The 17,550-nt window shown below is 39.6% G+C and overlaps 1 protein-coding gene across 2 annotated transcripts in view; it reads left to right on the plus strand.

Moving 5' to 3' along the window:
- Nucleotides 1-17,550, plus strand: part of Ino80 (INO80 complex ATPase subunit) — a 91,117-nt gene that overhangs the window by 30,411 nt on the left and 43,156 nt on the right. For both annotated transcript variants that reach the window (XM_060371758.1, XM_021640571.2), the window contains exons 12-24: nt 885-1,094; nt 1,795-1,875; nt 3,256-3,351; nt 4,501-4,560; nt 5,366-5,508; nt 6,898-6,982; nt 8,183-8,300; nt 9,099-9,184; nt 10,362-10,529; nt 10,714-10,847; nt 11,751-11,818; nt 12,134-12,227; nt 13,019-13,190. In XM_060371758.1, the coding sequence (XP_060227741.1) occupies nt 885-1,094; nt 1,795-1,875; nt 3,256-3,351; nt 4,501-4,560; nt 5,366-5,508; nt 6,898-6,982; nt 8,183-8,300; nt 9,099-9,184; nt 10,362-10,529; nt 10,714-10,847; nt 11,751-11,818; nt 12,134-12,227; nt 13,019-13,190 (1,515 nt within the window). The remainder of the gene's footprint in view (nt 1-884; nt 1,095-1,794; nt 1,876-3,255; nt 3,352-4,500; nt 4,561-5,365; nt 5,509-6,897; nt 6,983-8,182; nt 8,301-9,098; nt 9,185-10,361; nt 10,530-10,713; nt 10,848-11,750; nt 11,819-12,133; nt 12,228-13,018; nt 13,191-17,550) is intronic.

Below are 17,550 nucleotides of genomic sequence, written 5' to 3' on the forward strand. Positions count from 1 at the left end.
AAAAGATTTATTTTTATTCTGTGTATATGAGTATTTTGCTGACATGTATTCATGTGCACTGTGTGCATGCTTGGTGTCCATAGAGGCCAGAAGAAAGTGCCAGATCTCTTTGAACTAGAATAAAAATAGTTGTGAGCTGCCCTGAGGTGCTGGGAACTTAATCCAGGCCCTCTGCCAAATAGCTAGTGCTCTTCCGAGTCCTCTCCCTAGCCCTTGAGGAGCCATAATCTTTCATTAGTTAGAAACTGTAGTTGGGTTGAGATACGGAGAGAAAATGCAGTTTAGTGTGCTGCAGAGGAGCCTTTTGTTACTTTTTCAGGGTTAAGTGTAGATACCAGTGCTGGGTGTGGTGGTACTCACCTTTAATCCCAGCCCTCAGGAGGCAGAGACGGGAGGATCTCTGTGAGTTTGAGGCCAGCCTGGTCTATGTAAGTTAGTTGCAATGTAGCCAAGACTATGTAGAGAGACCCTGTCTCAAAAGACCAACCAAACAAAAAATAAGTGACAACAAATTCCACCTTCACACAGTTCCTTCAGTTAAGTATTGTATTAAAGCCTGGTTTGCCTTTTAATAATTGGTTAGATATGGTCATTGTACAGAGTGATGGTTTTCATTCCAGTGTGTCGTGTTCTTCAGTCATGGTCCAAATACGCTCCTATGTACTCAAACCGCTGTATTTAAACTTATAACAGTATTCTTAAATCAGCGGGTAACATGATATATATAGCTTAGGATGTTAATAAAAACATTTTAACATAATTGTTACATTAACCTAATAAGATAGTAGAGCCTCTTTTATTTTTCAGCATAATGTAAAATAAGTTAATGAATTTTATGTTTAAATATTTTTTATTCTTATTTGTTCTTGACTTTTATTTTCCAGACAAGGTCATTTGATGAAGATGCAAAAGAAAGTCGGGCAGCTGCCCTTAGGGCAGCAGACAAGTCTGGTTCTGGGTTTGGGGAGAGTTATAGCTTAGCAAATCCATCTATCCGGGCTGGTGAGGATATTCCACAACCCACTATTTTCAATGGCAAATTGAAAGGTTACCAGCTAAAAGGCATGAACTGGTTAGCCAATCTCTATGAACAGGTAAAATTTAGAATTATTTCAAACCTATTCTTTTTGCCTTATTACCTATTTTTCTTTTGATTAATGTAATTGTGAAGTGAGTTTGCCTTTAGCTTTTTTTTTAATTTAGTTTTTATTTTATGTATATGAATGGTTGCCTGTATTATTATATTAGTACATCACAGGCATGCAGTGCCCATGAAGGTCAGAAGAGAGCATCATATCCCTAGAACTAGAGTTAGAGTTGGGTATGAGCCATGTGGTTGATAGAAACGGAGCTACAGTCCTCTGCAAGAGCAACAAGTGCTCTTAACCACAGAGCCATTTCTCCATTCCCAACATTTCAGCTTTATGCAAGAGTTAGAAAGGTGTCTGTTTCTAACCTGGACATCCTGTGTGTGTGTCCTTTATACCGTACACCTCAGGTGGTCTTGATAGGCTGCATTGTGTGCTCGATGTGGGCTAGATTAGGTAAAGAACTGGCCTTAGTCTTGGTGTAATACATCATGAACCACACATTATATAGCTGTAGTGTTGCCAAAAGAAACTATTGCAGTGGTGATTAATAATCCTGGTGCTAAGTATCTCCAGTCAGTGTTGATCTGGTTCACAATCTTTTGTTAGTTCATCATCTTTGTTAGATCTTTTGCCACTAAGTGAAATGAATCCTATGTGTTGTAGTCAGATGTTGACCCTATGTCTCTCACTCTCCCTGTCCCAGGGTATTAATGGAATTCTTGCTGATGAAATGGGTCTTGGTAAAACTGTACAGAGCATTGCCCTCCTGGCTCATCTGGCCGAGGTGAGTGGATGGAATTATCGGTCAAGTCTTCCTCTCTCCTGAATTTTGGCTCATTTCCTCCCTCCTTCCTTCTTTTCTTCCTTCCTTCCCTTTTTTTTTTTTTTTTTTTTTGAGAAAGGGTTTCTCTGTAGTCCTGGCTGTCTAGGAACTCACTATGTAATGTAGACCAGGATGGCCTCAAACCAGGAGATCTGCGTGCTTCTGCATCCCAAGTGCTGGAATTAAAGGTGCACACCACCTGCCAGCTTGGCTCATTTTCTGTCAACAGTGGGCCACTTAAAAGAGGTGTTATGCTTGATATCATATCAAAATAGTAGAACTTGTTGCTGTATCTGATTGTTTATTTGCATTGTTATTTTGGCTGCATGTATGTCTGTGTGAGGGTGTCAGATCCCCTGGAACTGGAATTACAGACAGTTGTGAGCTGCCATGTGGGTGCTAAAAATTGAAGAATTGAATTCTGGTCCTCTTAACCTCTGAGCCATATCTTCAGCCCTGCAATCTTTCTTTCTTTCTTTCTTTCTTTCTTTCTTTCTTTCTTTCTTTCTTTCTTTCTTTCTTTCTTTCTTTCTTTCTCTCTCTCTCTCTCCCTTCCTTCTTCCTTTCCTTCCTTTCTTAGAATTATTGTCTGTCACTTCCCTTTTAAGAACTACTAATGTAGTGTCAAGGACTTTATAGCTAGATTGCAAGAACTAGGGCTGGATTTCCACCTCAACACTGCTCTATCTAGCCATGTCAACTAGACAACCCACTTAACTTTTGAAAAGTGATTTCACTTTAAGTCTCCAGTGCTTACTTTTCTACCTTTTCCAAATCAAAGGTAATATATACCATACAGGAGTTTGTTTATTTATTCATTTTTTTCCCCTCTTTTGGTTTTTTGAGACAGGATTTCTCTGTATATCTATGCCTGTCTTGGAACTCGCTCTGTAGACCAGGCTGGCTTGGAACTCAAAGATTTTCTTGCCTCTGCCTTCCGAGTGCTGGGATTAAAGGAATACACCACCACCTGGCATATTTTATAAAAATTAAATGAGAAAATGTGTGATAATATAGTTTGAAAAAATAATTTTCTAATTTCATAACAGTGAAATTATGATGACATAGTAGAAATAATAAAAGCGAATCAGTATGTCATAGGTGTTTTATGGAAGAAATTAAGACCTAGAAGTCATGACAGAATGTTTGCTCAATACTTTACCTCCGTGGAGTGTCTTTATACTAACGTTGCTTCTCACTGAACGCATGTGTGTGGAACCTGGGAGATTGGCACAGTTCCTCTTGTGTTCTAGGTTTAAACTTCTATTGTTGTTACTTGATTATTTAGGATTAAATATCTTCAGTTTTCCTGCAGCTGGCTGACCCCATTTTCTGTTGCAGAGAGAAAACATTTGGGGACCTTTCTTAATAATTTCACCTGCTTCTACACTTAATAATTGGCACCAAGAGTTTACAAGATTTGTTCCTAAATTTAAGGTAAAAATGCTCTTATTCTCTAAGATAAGCTTTCTGACCCTTCCGCTGCTGCCTTACTGATTGTTCCTGTTGCTGTAATGAATCCTGTGACTGAAAGCACCGTGGGAAGGAAAGGTTCATTTCAGCTCCCAGTTTGTATTTTGTCATCCAAGGAGTTGTAGGCAGGAATTAAAGCAGAGGCTCTGGAAGAGTCCTGCTTACTGGCTTGCTCCTCATGACTTGCTCAGCCTGCTTGCTTAAGCACTCAGGACCACCTCGGCAAGCCCCTGCAGGTGTGCCCCCCCCCCACCCCCCGTGGCCTGAACTTCTACATGAAGGCAGTACCTTACAGACTTGCTCACAGGCCAGTCTTTTAGTGTTTTGAGACAGTCTAGGCTGTCTTGGAACTTTATATGTAGACCAGGCTAGCCTCGAACTCACAGAGATCTGCCTGCCTGTGCCTGTCTGAGCGCTGGGATTAACTGTGTGCACTACCATGCCTGGCTGCAACAAGTGCCCTTAACCTAGGTGCCATCTCTCCAGCTTCCCTCCATCTCTTTAAAAAGCTTCATATTCTCTCAGCTGGAAGCTTTGGGATTTGTGAGGGCTGCATATAGAGTACCACATGCTAGGCTTTTGCCTTTCCTTCTGGTTCTTGGCTCCATAATTTTCCATTGCCTAGGGATCTCTGATACTCTGAAGAAGATATATTATGTATTGTTTCTATTTGGTCAGTAGGAGAAAGACCAAACAGTGCCACCTCTTTTTGTTTTGTTTTGTCTTGTTTGAGACAGGGTTTCTCTGTGTAACAGCTCTGAGTGCCCTGGAGCTCGCTTTGTAGACTAGGCCTCCCTAGTGCTGGGATTACAGGTGTGTGCTGCCACCACCTGGCCTAGACAAGGCCCCTCTTAGTGTCTTGTCTTGTTTTTTCAGATAGGGTTTCTCTGTGTAGCCCTGGCTGTCCTGGAACTCATTCTGTAGACCAGGCTGGCCTGGAACTCAGAGATCCACCTTCCTCTGCCTCTTGTGTATTGGGATTAGAGGTATGGGTCCCCACTACCTGACCTCTTATTAGTTTTTTATTAAATCATTCAGAATAACATTATTGTTAATTCTAAAAGTATGTATATATTTATAATATAAATAAATATATTTTGATCCATTTTCTAGGTGCTACCATATTGGGGAAATCCTCATGATAGAAAAGTCATTCGGAGATTCTGGAGTCAGGTAACTTCAGTTTCATACTCTCTCTTTCAGTTCTCTTTGATTTGAATAAGTTCTCATGCATGTAAAATCTACAGTACATTCTGGATATGGGGCAAATATATTTTTCCTGTGCAGGCAGTGATTTGCACTTCTTATAGGAAGAGGGACTTTTTTTAAGATTTAGTTTTTAAAAAGTTAATGTGTATGTGTGTGAGTTTGCATGAGTATATGTGCAACACATATATGCAGGACCCTGAAGAGGTCAGAGGAGAGGACATCAGATCCACTAGAACTGGAGTTTCAGGTGGCTGTGAGTCACCATGCAAGATCCAAGTGGTTTAACTATTGAGCCGTCTCTTCAGTCCCTTCCTTTTTCTTTCATTAACTGGAACTTAGTTTCAGTTTGGTTATAAAAGGAAATTTTTAAAAAACATTGGATATCTGTAGTTACCTCCCTGCACATCTTTCAGTCACACAGATGAAAGAACATCTGTCCTTCGTCTCCTTTTAAATGGCGTTCGTACTTCTCACTCAAACCCTGAGATCCTTCTGTGTCTCCTCTGAAGTGCTGGGATTGTTGCACCAACCAGCAGGCCAGACTTCCTTTGTTACCGACTGGAAAGATGGCTCAGTGGGTGCTGAGATAGCTTGGTAATATGCGCTTACTCCCTCGAACCAACAGTAGAAAGAAAGAAAGAACCAACTCTGGAAAATTGCTCCTTGACCTCCATGTATATGCTTACTCATGCTTGCACATACAAACCAAAAAAAAATTGTTTTGAAAATTTTGACATCTTTTTCCATATTTCCCTTCTTACGTTTGTAGAAGACCTTGTACACTCAGGATGCCCCCTTCCATGTGGTCATCACTAGCTACCAGCTGGTGGTACAGGATGTCAAGTATTTCCAGCGGGTCAAGTGGCAATACATGGTACTGGATGAAGCTCAGGCACTGAAGAGCAGCTCCAGGTAACATGCAGAATGTAAACTGGCCTTCATGAGTGGGAGTCATGAAGAGTAGGCAAGGACCAGCGGTTTCATTATGTAACACAGCATGGTCTATGTTCAGCCTGACCAGAATGCAGAAATTCTTCTTCACGTTTCTTCTTAGAGACTCAGATGTCATGCTTAGAATGTATAGAATTTTCTCAATATTAATCTCCTCAGATAATAGTATAACTTTTGTTATTAAGGAAACTTCTATAGGAAAGGGCATCTTGGCCTTTTTCTTGAAAGATTATATTTTATATAAGAATTGTGAGCAGGAGGAAGAGTATTACTCCATGGAGATTAGAGACTCTGTTTTTGGTCAGTTTCCTTCAGCGCTTGGGTGGTTATTAGTCCCCCAAGAGTCTTGCTTGTAACTTATCTGTGTGACATTCCCATACCGAGAGAGCAGTGCTTGGCTCTATAATTTGACTTGGTGCTGTTTAGCATTGGATTTGCTGTTTCTCTTGGTGAACCTGCAGGACTTCCTTTTAGAGGCCCATGTAAGGGCAAATGGAATGTGCCATCCTGCGGAGGGCATCAAATCCTGTTGTGCTCTTTGAAGGAGGGCCTGCCTGTGGCTAAGAGGGATAAAGACTTCATTTTACAGTCCGTCCTTTTTCCACTGCTTTTCCCATCTGCGAACTGGAAAGGCATAGATTAATACTTTTGATACTCTGTGTTTCACACAAGTGCTTTCTAAGTAGATGAATCATGTGTTTTTGTTTTGTTTTGTTTCAATATAGGGCTTCTCTATGTAGCCCTAGCTGTCCTGGAACTCACTCTGTAGACCAGGCTGGCCTTGAGTTCACAGGGATCTGCCTGTCTCTGCTTCCCAAGGGCTGGGATTAAAGGGGTGCACCACCACTTCCCGGCTACCTTTGCATTTCCTTCCTTCCTTCTTCCTTCCTTCCTTCCTTCCTTCCTTCCTTCCTTCCTTCCTTCCTTCCTTCCTTTTTTTTCTTTCCTATTTTTCCTTTCCTTTTTCCTTTTTGTCCTTTCCTCTCCTTTTTCCTTTCCTGTCCTTTCTTTTCCTTTCCGTTTTTCCTTTCCTTTTCCCCCTCCTTTTTCCTTTCCTTTTCCTTTTCTTTTTTTTCTTTTTAAAGGCAAGAACAGCAGGAGACTATAAAGCCAGAAGAGTCCCCACTTTACCTATTTGTGGCATTTTTTTTCCTAAGCTTTCATACCATTGGTGGTGATGAGTCTCAGTTCTTCTGAGACTTTTATCTCCATCTTTGTTAAAATATTTTTTAAATTGTGTGTGTGAAACATAAGTGTTACTTGGAAAGCGTTTTAAGAAATGTTACGTCTTGAGTAATTACAAAAAAACTGAGTGCCAACTTGGAATTTGTAACTTGTTTTTTTGAACAGTGTTCGGTGGAAGATTCTCTTACAATTCCAGTGTCGGAATCGGCTTTTGTTAACTGGAACCCCCATTCAGAATACCATGGCAGAGGTAGGCACTAGTCAAGGTCTTATTTATCCCATCATAAGATAATGTGTTCTCATGCTGGACCCCTACCATTCCTTACAAATTTATTCACCACCAAAGAAAAATTTGATTGTGGCTTCCTAAATGTCTTGTAGGCACCATTTTATTTTCTTACTATTTATTATAGTGTTTCTTTTTGTTTCCTAATAAATATTGAGCACATTAGGAAATGTTGCCATTTAATACTGATAAGTTTTAACTCTAGAATTGGAAAGGAATGTTCTCTAATACTAAGGGGTTCAATTCTTTCTTTAGAACTTCATGATAGGGGTCAGAAAATTTTCTGTAAAGGAGGATTTAGTATTTTACATTTTGTAGACAAGGCATTCATGTTAACAACTGCTTGTTTCTGCTTATGCTTATGTGGAAGCAGACATAAGTAGGGTGTAGATTAATGACTATGGTTATGTTTCCATAAAACTTTATTCATGAAAATATATAGCCAACAGATAGCCTCATAGGCTGTAATTGTCTGACCCTTGCTCTAGGGTTATAAGCAGCTAGTTTATACTCCTGTAAAACTGTTCAGTTGTGGAATTATCTGTGTGTCATCTTTAAACTATACTACTACAAAATCTGAGCAGTGTTCGTACTTTTAAACTTTTAGTTTGCAATTAATTGAGAAACTACTTTTATACCTACAGTATTAGGATTCGCTGAGCAAGCCTGTGTTTGGATCCGTATTTTCTTTATATATACACATTCGTGTACTATTCCTTAATACAGTCACATAGTATCATTTTATGGCATCATATTTTTTTTTTTTTCAATGCAGTTTATTCAGGAACATTGAACAATCCTCGGACCCCGGGGAAAGCCAGCCCACAGCTTAAATAGCCTCTGGGTAGCCAACCCAGGCGTGCCACGGGGGCAATGCAGATAGGTCCACATACATAGAAGCAAGCCAGATCCTCGGCCTTAGCCAAATGTGGAGTTGTTCGTGACAGAGAGCACTCACCATCGGGAAGGTGGAAGGCAGAAACCAGCTCCATCTTTAAGGCATAGCATTCCGCAGCTCTCTACAGTTCCCCCTTTTTGTTTTAGACGCATCAGGCAAGAGTAGAGGTCTGATCTCTGATATTAGAAATAAATTGGGACTTTGTACAGATGTTCATTTAGATGGCATCATATTTTATGGCATTCATATTTCCCCTTTGTTTCCAGCTCTGGGCTCTGCTACATTTCATTATGCCAACATTATTTGATTCACATGAAGAATTTAATGAATGGTTTTCCAAAGACATAGAGAGTCATGCTGAAAACAAGTCTGCTATTGATGAGAGTAAGTACATAAGACTCCGTAACCCAGGCCTCACATTGGAGCCCAGATTGGCATTGAATTTGCCATGTAGTCTGGCCTCAAACAGACATTTCCCATTTCTTGACTGCATTAAATTAAGCACTTTGTGTGTACAGGGTGCTCAGATATGCATGCAGTCAAAACACCTACACAAAGTAAAATAAATACATTTTTTAAGTATAATTTTGGGAAATTGTCCTAGTTAGCTTTCTGTTGCTGTGAAAAACTTCATGACCAAAAGCAGTTTGGGAAGGAAAGGGTTTATGTTGGTTCCATGTCTAGTCACCGACCATCAAAGAAGTTAGGACAGGAGCAGAAGCAGGAAGCTTGAAGAAGAAACTGAGCAGAGACCATGGAGAAACACTGCTTTCTGTCTTGCTTCCATGGTTGTATTACTCAGGACCACCTACCCAGGGGTGGCATCGCCCATAATGGCTGGGCCCTCCTGAAACAGTTAATAATCCAGAAAATGGGGCCAGGTGTACTAGCATATGCCTTTAATCGCAGCACTCAGGAGCCAGAAGTGGGCAGATTTCTGTGAGTTTGAGGCTAGGCTGATCTCCAGAGTGAATTCCAGGATAGCCAGAGCAATATAATCTTGAAAAATCAAAAAGAAAAGAAAATGCCCCTACATTCAGTCCAGACTGATGGTAAAGAATTTTGCAGTTGAAGTTCTCCTCTGGGGAAAACTACCTAGTGCACACTGGGGTGTGGGAGAGAGGAACATGTTGTTTGACCGTTTTGGTATATAGAGTATTATTTGTGGACTTCCTGTTTTAGATCAACTCTCTCGTTTACACATGATCTTGAAACCATTTATGCTGAGAAGAATCAAAAAAGATGTAGAAAATGAATTGTCTGACAAGGTAAGAAAATTTTAATGACTTCGAACCTTAGCACATATCAGCTTAGGATTCGTGGCAAGATATTTTCTTGATATATATTTAACTGAAAGATAATTAGTTTGAGAAGATCTTTGAACTTGAACAGTCATAGGGGACCTAAGCAAGGCAAGTAGCATTCTTTTCCTTTTGTTAACAGTCTCCCTCCTCTGGTTGGTTTGGTTCTGTTGTATTTTATACAAGGTCTTACACTGTAGGTAGGCTGCCTTGGAACTCATGTAATATAAGGTGACCTTAAACTCTGAACAGTTTTCCTACCTGTTGAGAATGTAGGTATGAGTGTGTGACCATCCATTTATTGATGGAGAGTTTGAAACATTAGAAATAGCATAATGTAACAACTCTGCTTGTGCCCATGGTATAGCATCAGCTGTGATCAACTCACGGCCACCCCCAACTTTACATGTATTCTGATTTGTTCTTTCCTTTGAGACAAGATCTCACTGTGTGGACCTGGCTGAGGCTGGCCCCAGAGCACAGCATTTTCTTGCTTTTGCAAAACTCCTGAAGATTTGCTCTTTTTTAAAAATTAAGTATCATCTTCGGACAGTTGAATGAATGATAACGCTGTTAACCACTTCAGTAAGTTGTAGAAAAGGTCTCCTTTTCCTTGATGTTCTACCAAGTGCTTGTTGTTGACTGAGCAGTCCTCTCACAGTTGCTCCCGGAAATACGGATGTGGGGATATTTGGAAATACGTTTCTGTAAATTACTGTGAGTGGTGATAGTTGGTGCTTTTAGAACTGAAAGATAGGCCTAATGTGTTTGCACATGCCTTTCGTCCCAGCACTCGGGAGGCAGAGGCAGGCAGATCTCTCTGAGTTGCAGGCCAGCTTAGCCTACATAGTGAGTTCCAAGACAGTCAGGGCTACACAGAAAAAAACCTTGTCTCAGAGAGAAAAAAAAGAAGTGGAAGAGATTATTCAAAGTATATGTGACAAGAAAAATGGATAAAGGAAACGTTATTTTCTAGGTGATTGTCCACATCACAAGTTTATAGATATAATTAATTCAGCTAACTATTGCTTCTTTAGCCTTCCTAATTCTGGTTTGTATATATTTCCTAATTTAAGTTTATATTGATTTTTTACAAATATATGAATGTTTTTGTCGTTGTTGATTTTTATTTATTTATTTTTAGATTGAGATTCTAATGTACTGCCAATTGACCAGCCGACAAAAGCTCTTATATCAGGCACTAAAGAATAAAATTTCCATTGAGGACTTACTGCAGTCTTCAATGGGCTCTACCCAGCAAGCACAGAACACCACCAGCAGCCTCATGAATTTAGTCATGCAGTTCAGGAAGGTAAGGCTTAGGTCATTTGCTTTGATGTTGTTTTTATTAATCTACTTCATGGAGAGGGTTCTAGGCTTGATGCCAAGTAGACCACTATCAGCGTAGACAGGAAAGTAAAATATTCATGAAGTTTAACATTCAGCAATGATGTCTGCAAATGACAACTTTGTCCTACCGTTTCCCTTCATCCTAGGTGTGTAATCACCCAGAGTTATTTGAACGGCAAGAAACTTGGTCTCCATTTCATATTTCCCTAAAGCCATATGAGATTTCAAAGTTCATCTATCGTCATGGACAGCTCAGGGTCTTCAACCATTCACGAGATAGGTGAGCAAATGCTAGTGTCTGTTGGTAATGAGTGTATTTGTAATCTGGGTCAGTGGGCACATTGTTTATGCGAGGGGTTGGACCCACGGTCTCATTTTTAAGCAAATGATGTACTACAAAGTTTTATCCAGATAAGTTTAATGATGCATATGTGAGTTTCCAATAAAGAGATATTTAAACAATGGTGAACAATTCTTGAGGTCTTTTACACGGGGAGTTGGAGCACTATGAAGGCTTCCAGTAGATGGCCTTAAACACCATAGCCATTTCTATTACCATAGCCATTTCTATTACCTTCCCGAATCAGGAATGTGTACCTGTGTGCAGAAGTGTATTTGCACCAAAAGTCAACAAGAAAAATACTAAAATTCCCTGGTATACTTAAGTTACCATAAGGTGATTTAGAGTCACACTTACTGCAGAACTGAATCTTTTGCTTTTTAATTAAATTTAATCTCTTGATATAGTCTGAAGTAATACATTTGGTAAAGTTGAAGTAGTCATTAAGCTAATATGCTAGAGACCACTTCATTCAGAAAATTGGTGTGTAGGTTTCTTTTATATCTCTGGAAGTGAATAACTGTATGCCAGCTTTTGAGAGCTGTGGACTTTGAAAATTCTAAGCTTTGTTATAAAAAGTATTCATCAGTTTTAGCTAATGAATCTAAAATTGAAGTTCATTTAAGAGATTTGAGCAAGAGAACAAATAAACCGGAATTGTTAGGCCAGAATTGAGATTCTGTGGAGTAAGGAGCAATTTATATTATTGTAACGATTTTGTATTTTATGATATTTGATTTTCATGATAATGTGGCAAGCTTTCTTAATTTGGAGACTCCAGTTTAGTTAACTTTGTAGTGCTTTTATTTCCCTTTAGAGTTACTGTCGTTACTTCCTTCACAGGTGGTTGAAGGTCCTTCTCTCTCCATTTGCACCAGACTATATCCAGCAGTCTCTCTTCCACAGAAAAGGTGGGTGTTTCCATCTTTGGAAGGAAGGTATCTTGGATATTTACCAGGATGTTTTTGTTTTGCCTGTGACTGATTTTGAACTAGTAGTGGTTTTGTTTTTTTATTTTCTAATGTATTGATAATATTGGTAAGTTAGTGGCTGGAGAGGTGCCTTAGATAATGGAACATTAGTATTTGCCACACTAGTGTGAAAACTAGAGTTCAGATCCCAAGAACCCAGGTAAGCTTATTGTGTGTGGTAGCCCTCCAGTAATCCTAGCACATGGTGGCAGAAACAAGATCTCTAAGGCTCAGCATTGTTCTTTAATTTTCTAGGTATTAATGAAGGAAGCTGCTTTTCTTTCCTTCGGTTTATCGATGTATCGCCAGCAGAAATGGCAAACCTCATGCTTCAGGGACTTTTGGCCAGGTAAGAAGTTTGCTTTACTGTTTGATAGAAGAGCAGTTGGGAATAGACAGGGACAGAATGGAATACTCTGAAGTTAACTATTTAATATTATACCATTTGAGCCTTTTTTCCCTATTAGTAATTTTTTATGAGCTAGAAATGATGGAAGTACATGCCTATAATCCCAGCACTTAGGAGGCTGAGGCAGAGGGAATGGGCGTTGGATGCAGCCAACATGAAATCTTGTCTCACCCCCTAATAAAAAAGAATTACTATAATTCGTCTATTCGTGTGTGGGGGTTGTAGGTGTAGGTGTATATAGATATGCTTGCTATTGCCTCAAGCATTCTGGGAAATTTTAGCTTTGCATTTTTATTATTTGCAAAATAGTTTCACTGATTTTTATTGTTTTAAAATTTATAGTTTCATTGCTCATTGATGTTTTGCCTGCATGTATGTCTGTGTGAGGGTGTCAGAAGTCCTGGAACTGGAGTTACACAGGTGTGAGCTGCCATGAAGGTGCTAAAAGATAACAATAGAACGTTTAAAGTAGAGATAAATGTTTCTGAATATTTTTCATATTTATTTGCTTTTTGTTGTAGCTTTATAGTGGATTGTACTTTAAAAACAAATCCTGTCAAATATATAGAACAAAAACATAACATAGCTTTATCTGAATGTAAGAAAGAGTTGTTTCCAAAATGCTCAAGATTTACAAAGAATGTATGATGGGATAGGTCCTTGTTGTGAACTACTGAAATTCTTAGGAGCACTGCGTATGCTCAAGCAAACAAAACTGTGGTTTGTTTCAGGTGGTTAGCTCTTTTCCTGTCTCTGAAAGCCTCCTACAGGCTCCATCAGCTGCGCTCCTGGGGAGAGCTTGATGGGGAGAGCCATCGGAGATACCTGAAAAACAAGGATTTTCTTCTTGGAGTTGATTTTCCACTTTCCTTCCCCAACCTTTGCAGCTGCCCTTTGTTAAAGGTAAGCCATTACTGTGCACAGATTGTCCACCTAGTGTCCTTACTTCTCTCTTCTGTGCATTAGTAAGAGTAATGCTCATTGATGTCCTCAGGAACCTCCGTGTTTGAGTTATTATATGTCATGTGTATATTTTCCTCTGTATATAACTGTTACAGTGAAGAACTGCCTAGCGTTCTTTCTTTTAATTTTCCTTTATAGTTTATTTATGTGTATGGGATTTTGCCTGCATGTGTGTGGAGCGTGGGGGCAGAGCAAGATGATTACTAGTTCAGAGTCAGCTTGGCCAACTTAGTAAGACCCAATCTTCAAATAAAGAAATAAAAACAGGCCTGTAGCTGTTTTAGTGGCATGCCATTTGCCCATTTTTGTGTTCATTTAGGAATTACTTCATTGAGTGTCCAGGTGTAAATTCATAAAAATGTTTGTAGCATATTGTATCTGAGGGTTTTAAAATTAGTCATGACTTCCGGCAAAAATGTGCTAGATTTTCATGTTGGCACATGTCAATAATCCCAGTACTTTACAGGTGGAAACCGGAGTTCATTCTTTTGCTTCATAGTGGATGAGGCCCATCTATGCTGCCCTGTCTCAACAAAGAAAATAAAAGTTATATAAGTGTCTGATAAATGTGTACATGTATAGGAAAAAATTGATGTACACACTTGTAGAAGAAAATATTCACTATACGCTTCTAAATAGTTTGCCTTTATTTCTTTTTTGTCCTCTTCCCCCACACTCTCCTTTTTATTTCTCCTCCCAGTACATATATGTGTAAGGCAGATCCAAATTTAGTGGGAGACGTTGTCTGTAATGTAGGGCTGACAAGTGTGCTCAGTGGAAATCATGCTTGCTACTAAGCCCGAGAACCTGACTTTAATCCCCTGGACCCACATGATGGAAGGAAAAAACTAAGTCCAACAAGTTGTCCAACATTCACACACAAAATTAAGTGATATTTAGTTGCAAAAAAAGCAAGATGGAGAAACAGTTGAGTGTCAGCCTCTGGTGTACACCCACCCTCCCACACATATACCAGGCAGGCAGGCAGATTGATTGATTTAGTGTAGGGTAAAACAATTTTTATTGTTAGATTTGGTGGGGAGAGGCAGAGGAAGGAATTTTTCACTCCATATTTATTCATGCCCGATATTTTATTGATTCCCTATGATGTGTTTTGACATCCTTTCATACAACTTTTTAAAATTCTATTTTATATGTGTATTTTTGCTTGCATGCACACTTGAGTTCCACATTCATGTGGTACTGATGGAGTCCAGAAGAGGGACTGGAGTCTGTCTGTCTCCAGTTGAACCAATGGGAAGAGCAGGATAGCTGGAACTCTTAACCATATTGAGCTACCTCTTCAGCTCTTTATATCCCTTTTTAAACAATAGCTACATTTGTTGGAAGGAAGAAGTTGGAGAAAATGTTTATTCCATATATAGTTTTATAGTCTATAACTGTAATAAAAGGTTCTTGCTAAATTTTGCTATGGAGAATACTAAAAATGAGAATGGCGTAAGAATAGTGGTAGTGTTCAGCTAGTGTTGTTAAGAAGCCAGTAAATACTCAGATGTCATTAGGTTAGCTTCAGCTACCCATCCAGAGATGGTCTGAATGCCAGTGAGTGTCCCAGCTACCAGTCCTAAACTACTCTTGAGATAAGCAGAATTTGGTAGGCCTCTGTCTGGTCTCTTCTAATCCCAGGAGGATAGGAGGACTTAACTAGTAATGTCTGAAGAACACTTCTGAGAAATTAAGAAAACAGCGCAGAGCTTCATTTTGAACCCTCATCTGAGCATTAGTAATAAACTTCAGGAGTAGTGTACCTAGCCATGCTCAACAGTCATTAGTACAAGGTGCCGTCTGAATATCAATCTTCATATTAATCACTGAGCTGATAATAAACAAAAATATAAAGAGACACATGAACTTTATTGCAGAGACCCCCTAGCGAAAGGACACAGATGGTATTAGAAGATTAAATATATTTGTGGGTGTTGCAAAGCCCTTAGCATCTATAGAAAAGGTAAAACATGTCAAAGCTGCACGGGCCTATGCTTGTCAAAGCTCTGTGTCCCTACCATTGTAATGTGACTAGAAACCACGAAGGTACAGGTAAATATGGGGCTCTACCTGCAAACCAGCTCTTGGGAGGTTCAATTAAGAGGACCACAGATTGAGGCCACCCTAGAACATGAATGAGACTGTATACACACAGGCCAACCACTGCAGGCCGTCCATCTCTGCTCAAAAGTAGCTGAGTGGTTCATGGAAGCAGATAATGGTATGTGTTTCCTGTTGGACAGCTTGAGACGACAACTCACAATCCTAATAGCTCAGTTTCTTTAGGAGCTTTAGTGTGTATGAAAGAGGCCCGGCCCCCGTGAGTAAATGAGACTCATGTTAGTGAGCAAAGAAGTTCTGATGTGTTGGTCACTGCTGTGATCTGCTCTTTCTTTTTATGACCTGAAGTAGCACAAATTGTCTTGTACCCTCTTCATCCAGGTGGTTATTTAGATTACCAACCTATGCCGAAGAATTAGTAAACCAAGTAAATGATATAATCAAGAATGAGAGTCCAATGATAAAATGAGTGGTTGTCTACCATTGTAACGCTGAATGAACCACGGTCTGCTGTGGAGGCTGCGGAGGAATGGGGGCCTGCAGCTTAGGGCATCCCACATTACAGTATCTGTGGGCTGGAGTGGGAACTTACAGCTTAGCTGGATTGGAAAGCTTGTTGGGTTATATTTTTTTAATCTCACCTCCCAAATACCTTCCCTTCCCTATCGTCAAATTTGAGAATAGTTGTGTAGTTGATGCCTGTTGATTCTGATTTTTGCGTGTGCTGTCACACTTGGCTTTCAGATATTTTTTTTAATCCTGGAATACCTTTGCTTTTACAAAAACCCTTAACTGGTAGAAGTTGGCAGAAGGGTTCATGTGAAACCTATGAGAAATCTGTGACAGTTGGGCAGGAAAGGCTACAAGCCAAGGAATGCAGACAGCCTCATAAAATACAATTTTTTATATATAATAGTAGAAATACAGTTAGTTTTCTTTGGTGCTAGAATGGAACCCAGAACCACCTTTGTGATAGGCAAGTACTCTGAACTATGTCCTCAGTCCCTAATACTAATAGTATGAATGAAGAATTTACATTATTTTAAAATATGTCTTCATGTAGCTCAGGTTAGCCTAGAATCACTATGTAGTCAAGAATGACCTTGAATATCCAATCTTCCTCCTTCGTACCCAGTCTTTATTTGTGCCACAGTTTGAATGTAAGACTTCGTGCATGCTCGGTAAGCATCATAGCAACTGTGCAGTATCTCCAACACCATAATTAGTATTTTTAATTTTTATTATTTTTTTTAGAAAGCATTTTTTTCAGATTAGTTTATTTCTGTGTGTATGGTTATTTTGCCTGCATATATGTTTGTGCACTAAGTGTGTACATGGGACCCAAGGAGACCAGAGAGGTTATTGGTTTTCTGGAATTGGAGTTACAGGTAGCTTTGAGCCATGGTGTGAGTGCTGGGAACCTAACCTACTCCATTGTCTGGCAGACCAACAAGTGTTCTTAACCTCTGAGCTATTTCTTCAGCCTTGGTTAACTTTTTTTCTTTTTTTGGTTTTTGGTTTTTCAAGACAGGGTTTCTTTATGTAGCCTTGGCTTTCCTGCAATTCACTCTGTTGTCCAGGTTGGCCTTGAACTCAGAGATCTGCTTGTCTCTGCCTTCTGAATGCTGGGATTAAAGGTATGCACCACCACTGCTTGGGTTCAGTTAGCATTTTAAAATGGTTGTCTGCTGGAGGCTAAAGAGAGGTTGTTTCCTGTTTGTGAGCACTTGTGTTCCTGTCTCTGTGTGAATAAGGGAAACAATCTGCATGGTGATGTATGTCTGTAATCTTTAGCATTTGGGAGACAGTGACAGGAGTTGGCCAGCCTGATCTACCTAGTGAGTTATGTCTAGGCCAAATATGGTTGCATAATACATTTCTATCTCAAAAGAATCACTGTTGGCAGGATGTGGTGGCACACACCTTTAATCTCAGCACTCAGGAAGCAGATGGGGGTGGATCTCTGTGATTTGAAGGCCAGCCTGGTCTACATAAAGAATTCTAGTCATCAATGGCTATGTGGTATGGCACTCTCTAAAAGAGCCACCTTTGCAAGAACAACATGACAGTTAGCACCTGATTCTATATTGTCTTAAGGAGAAAATTTAGAATAGTCTTAGTCATTATGGTTTGAGTTATAACAAACCAGCTATTTACCTAATACACATGGTATTTTGTCTTAAATATCTCTTCTGGAAATAGGATTAGAAATGATACTTGATTCTGTATACTG

This window comes from Meriones unguiculatus, chromosome 18 (assembly GCF_030254825.1).
Source record: "Meriones unguiculatus strain TT.TT164.6M chromosome 18, Bangor_MerUng_6.1, whole genome shotgun sequence".
In the NCBI taxonomy this organism is placed as follows: Eukaryota; Metazoa; Chordata; class Mammalia; order Rodentia; family Muridae; genus Meriones; species Meriones unguiculatus.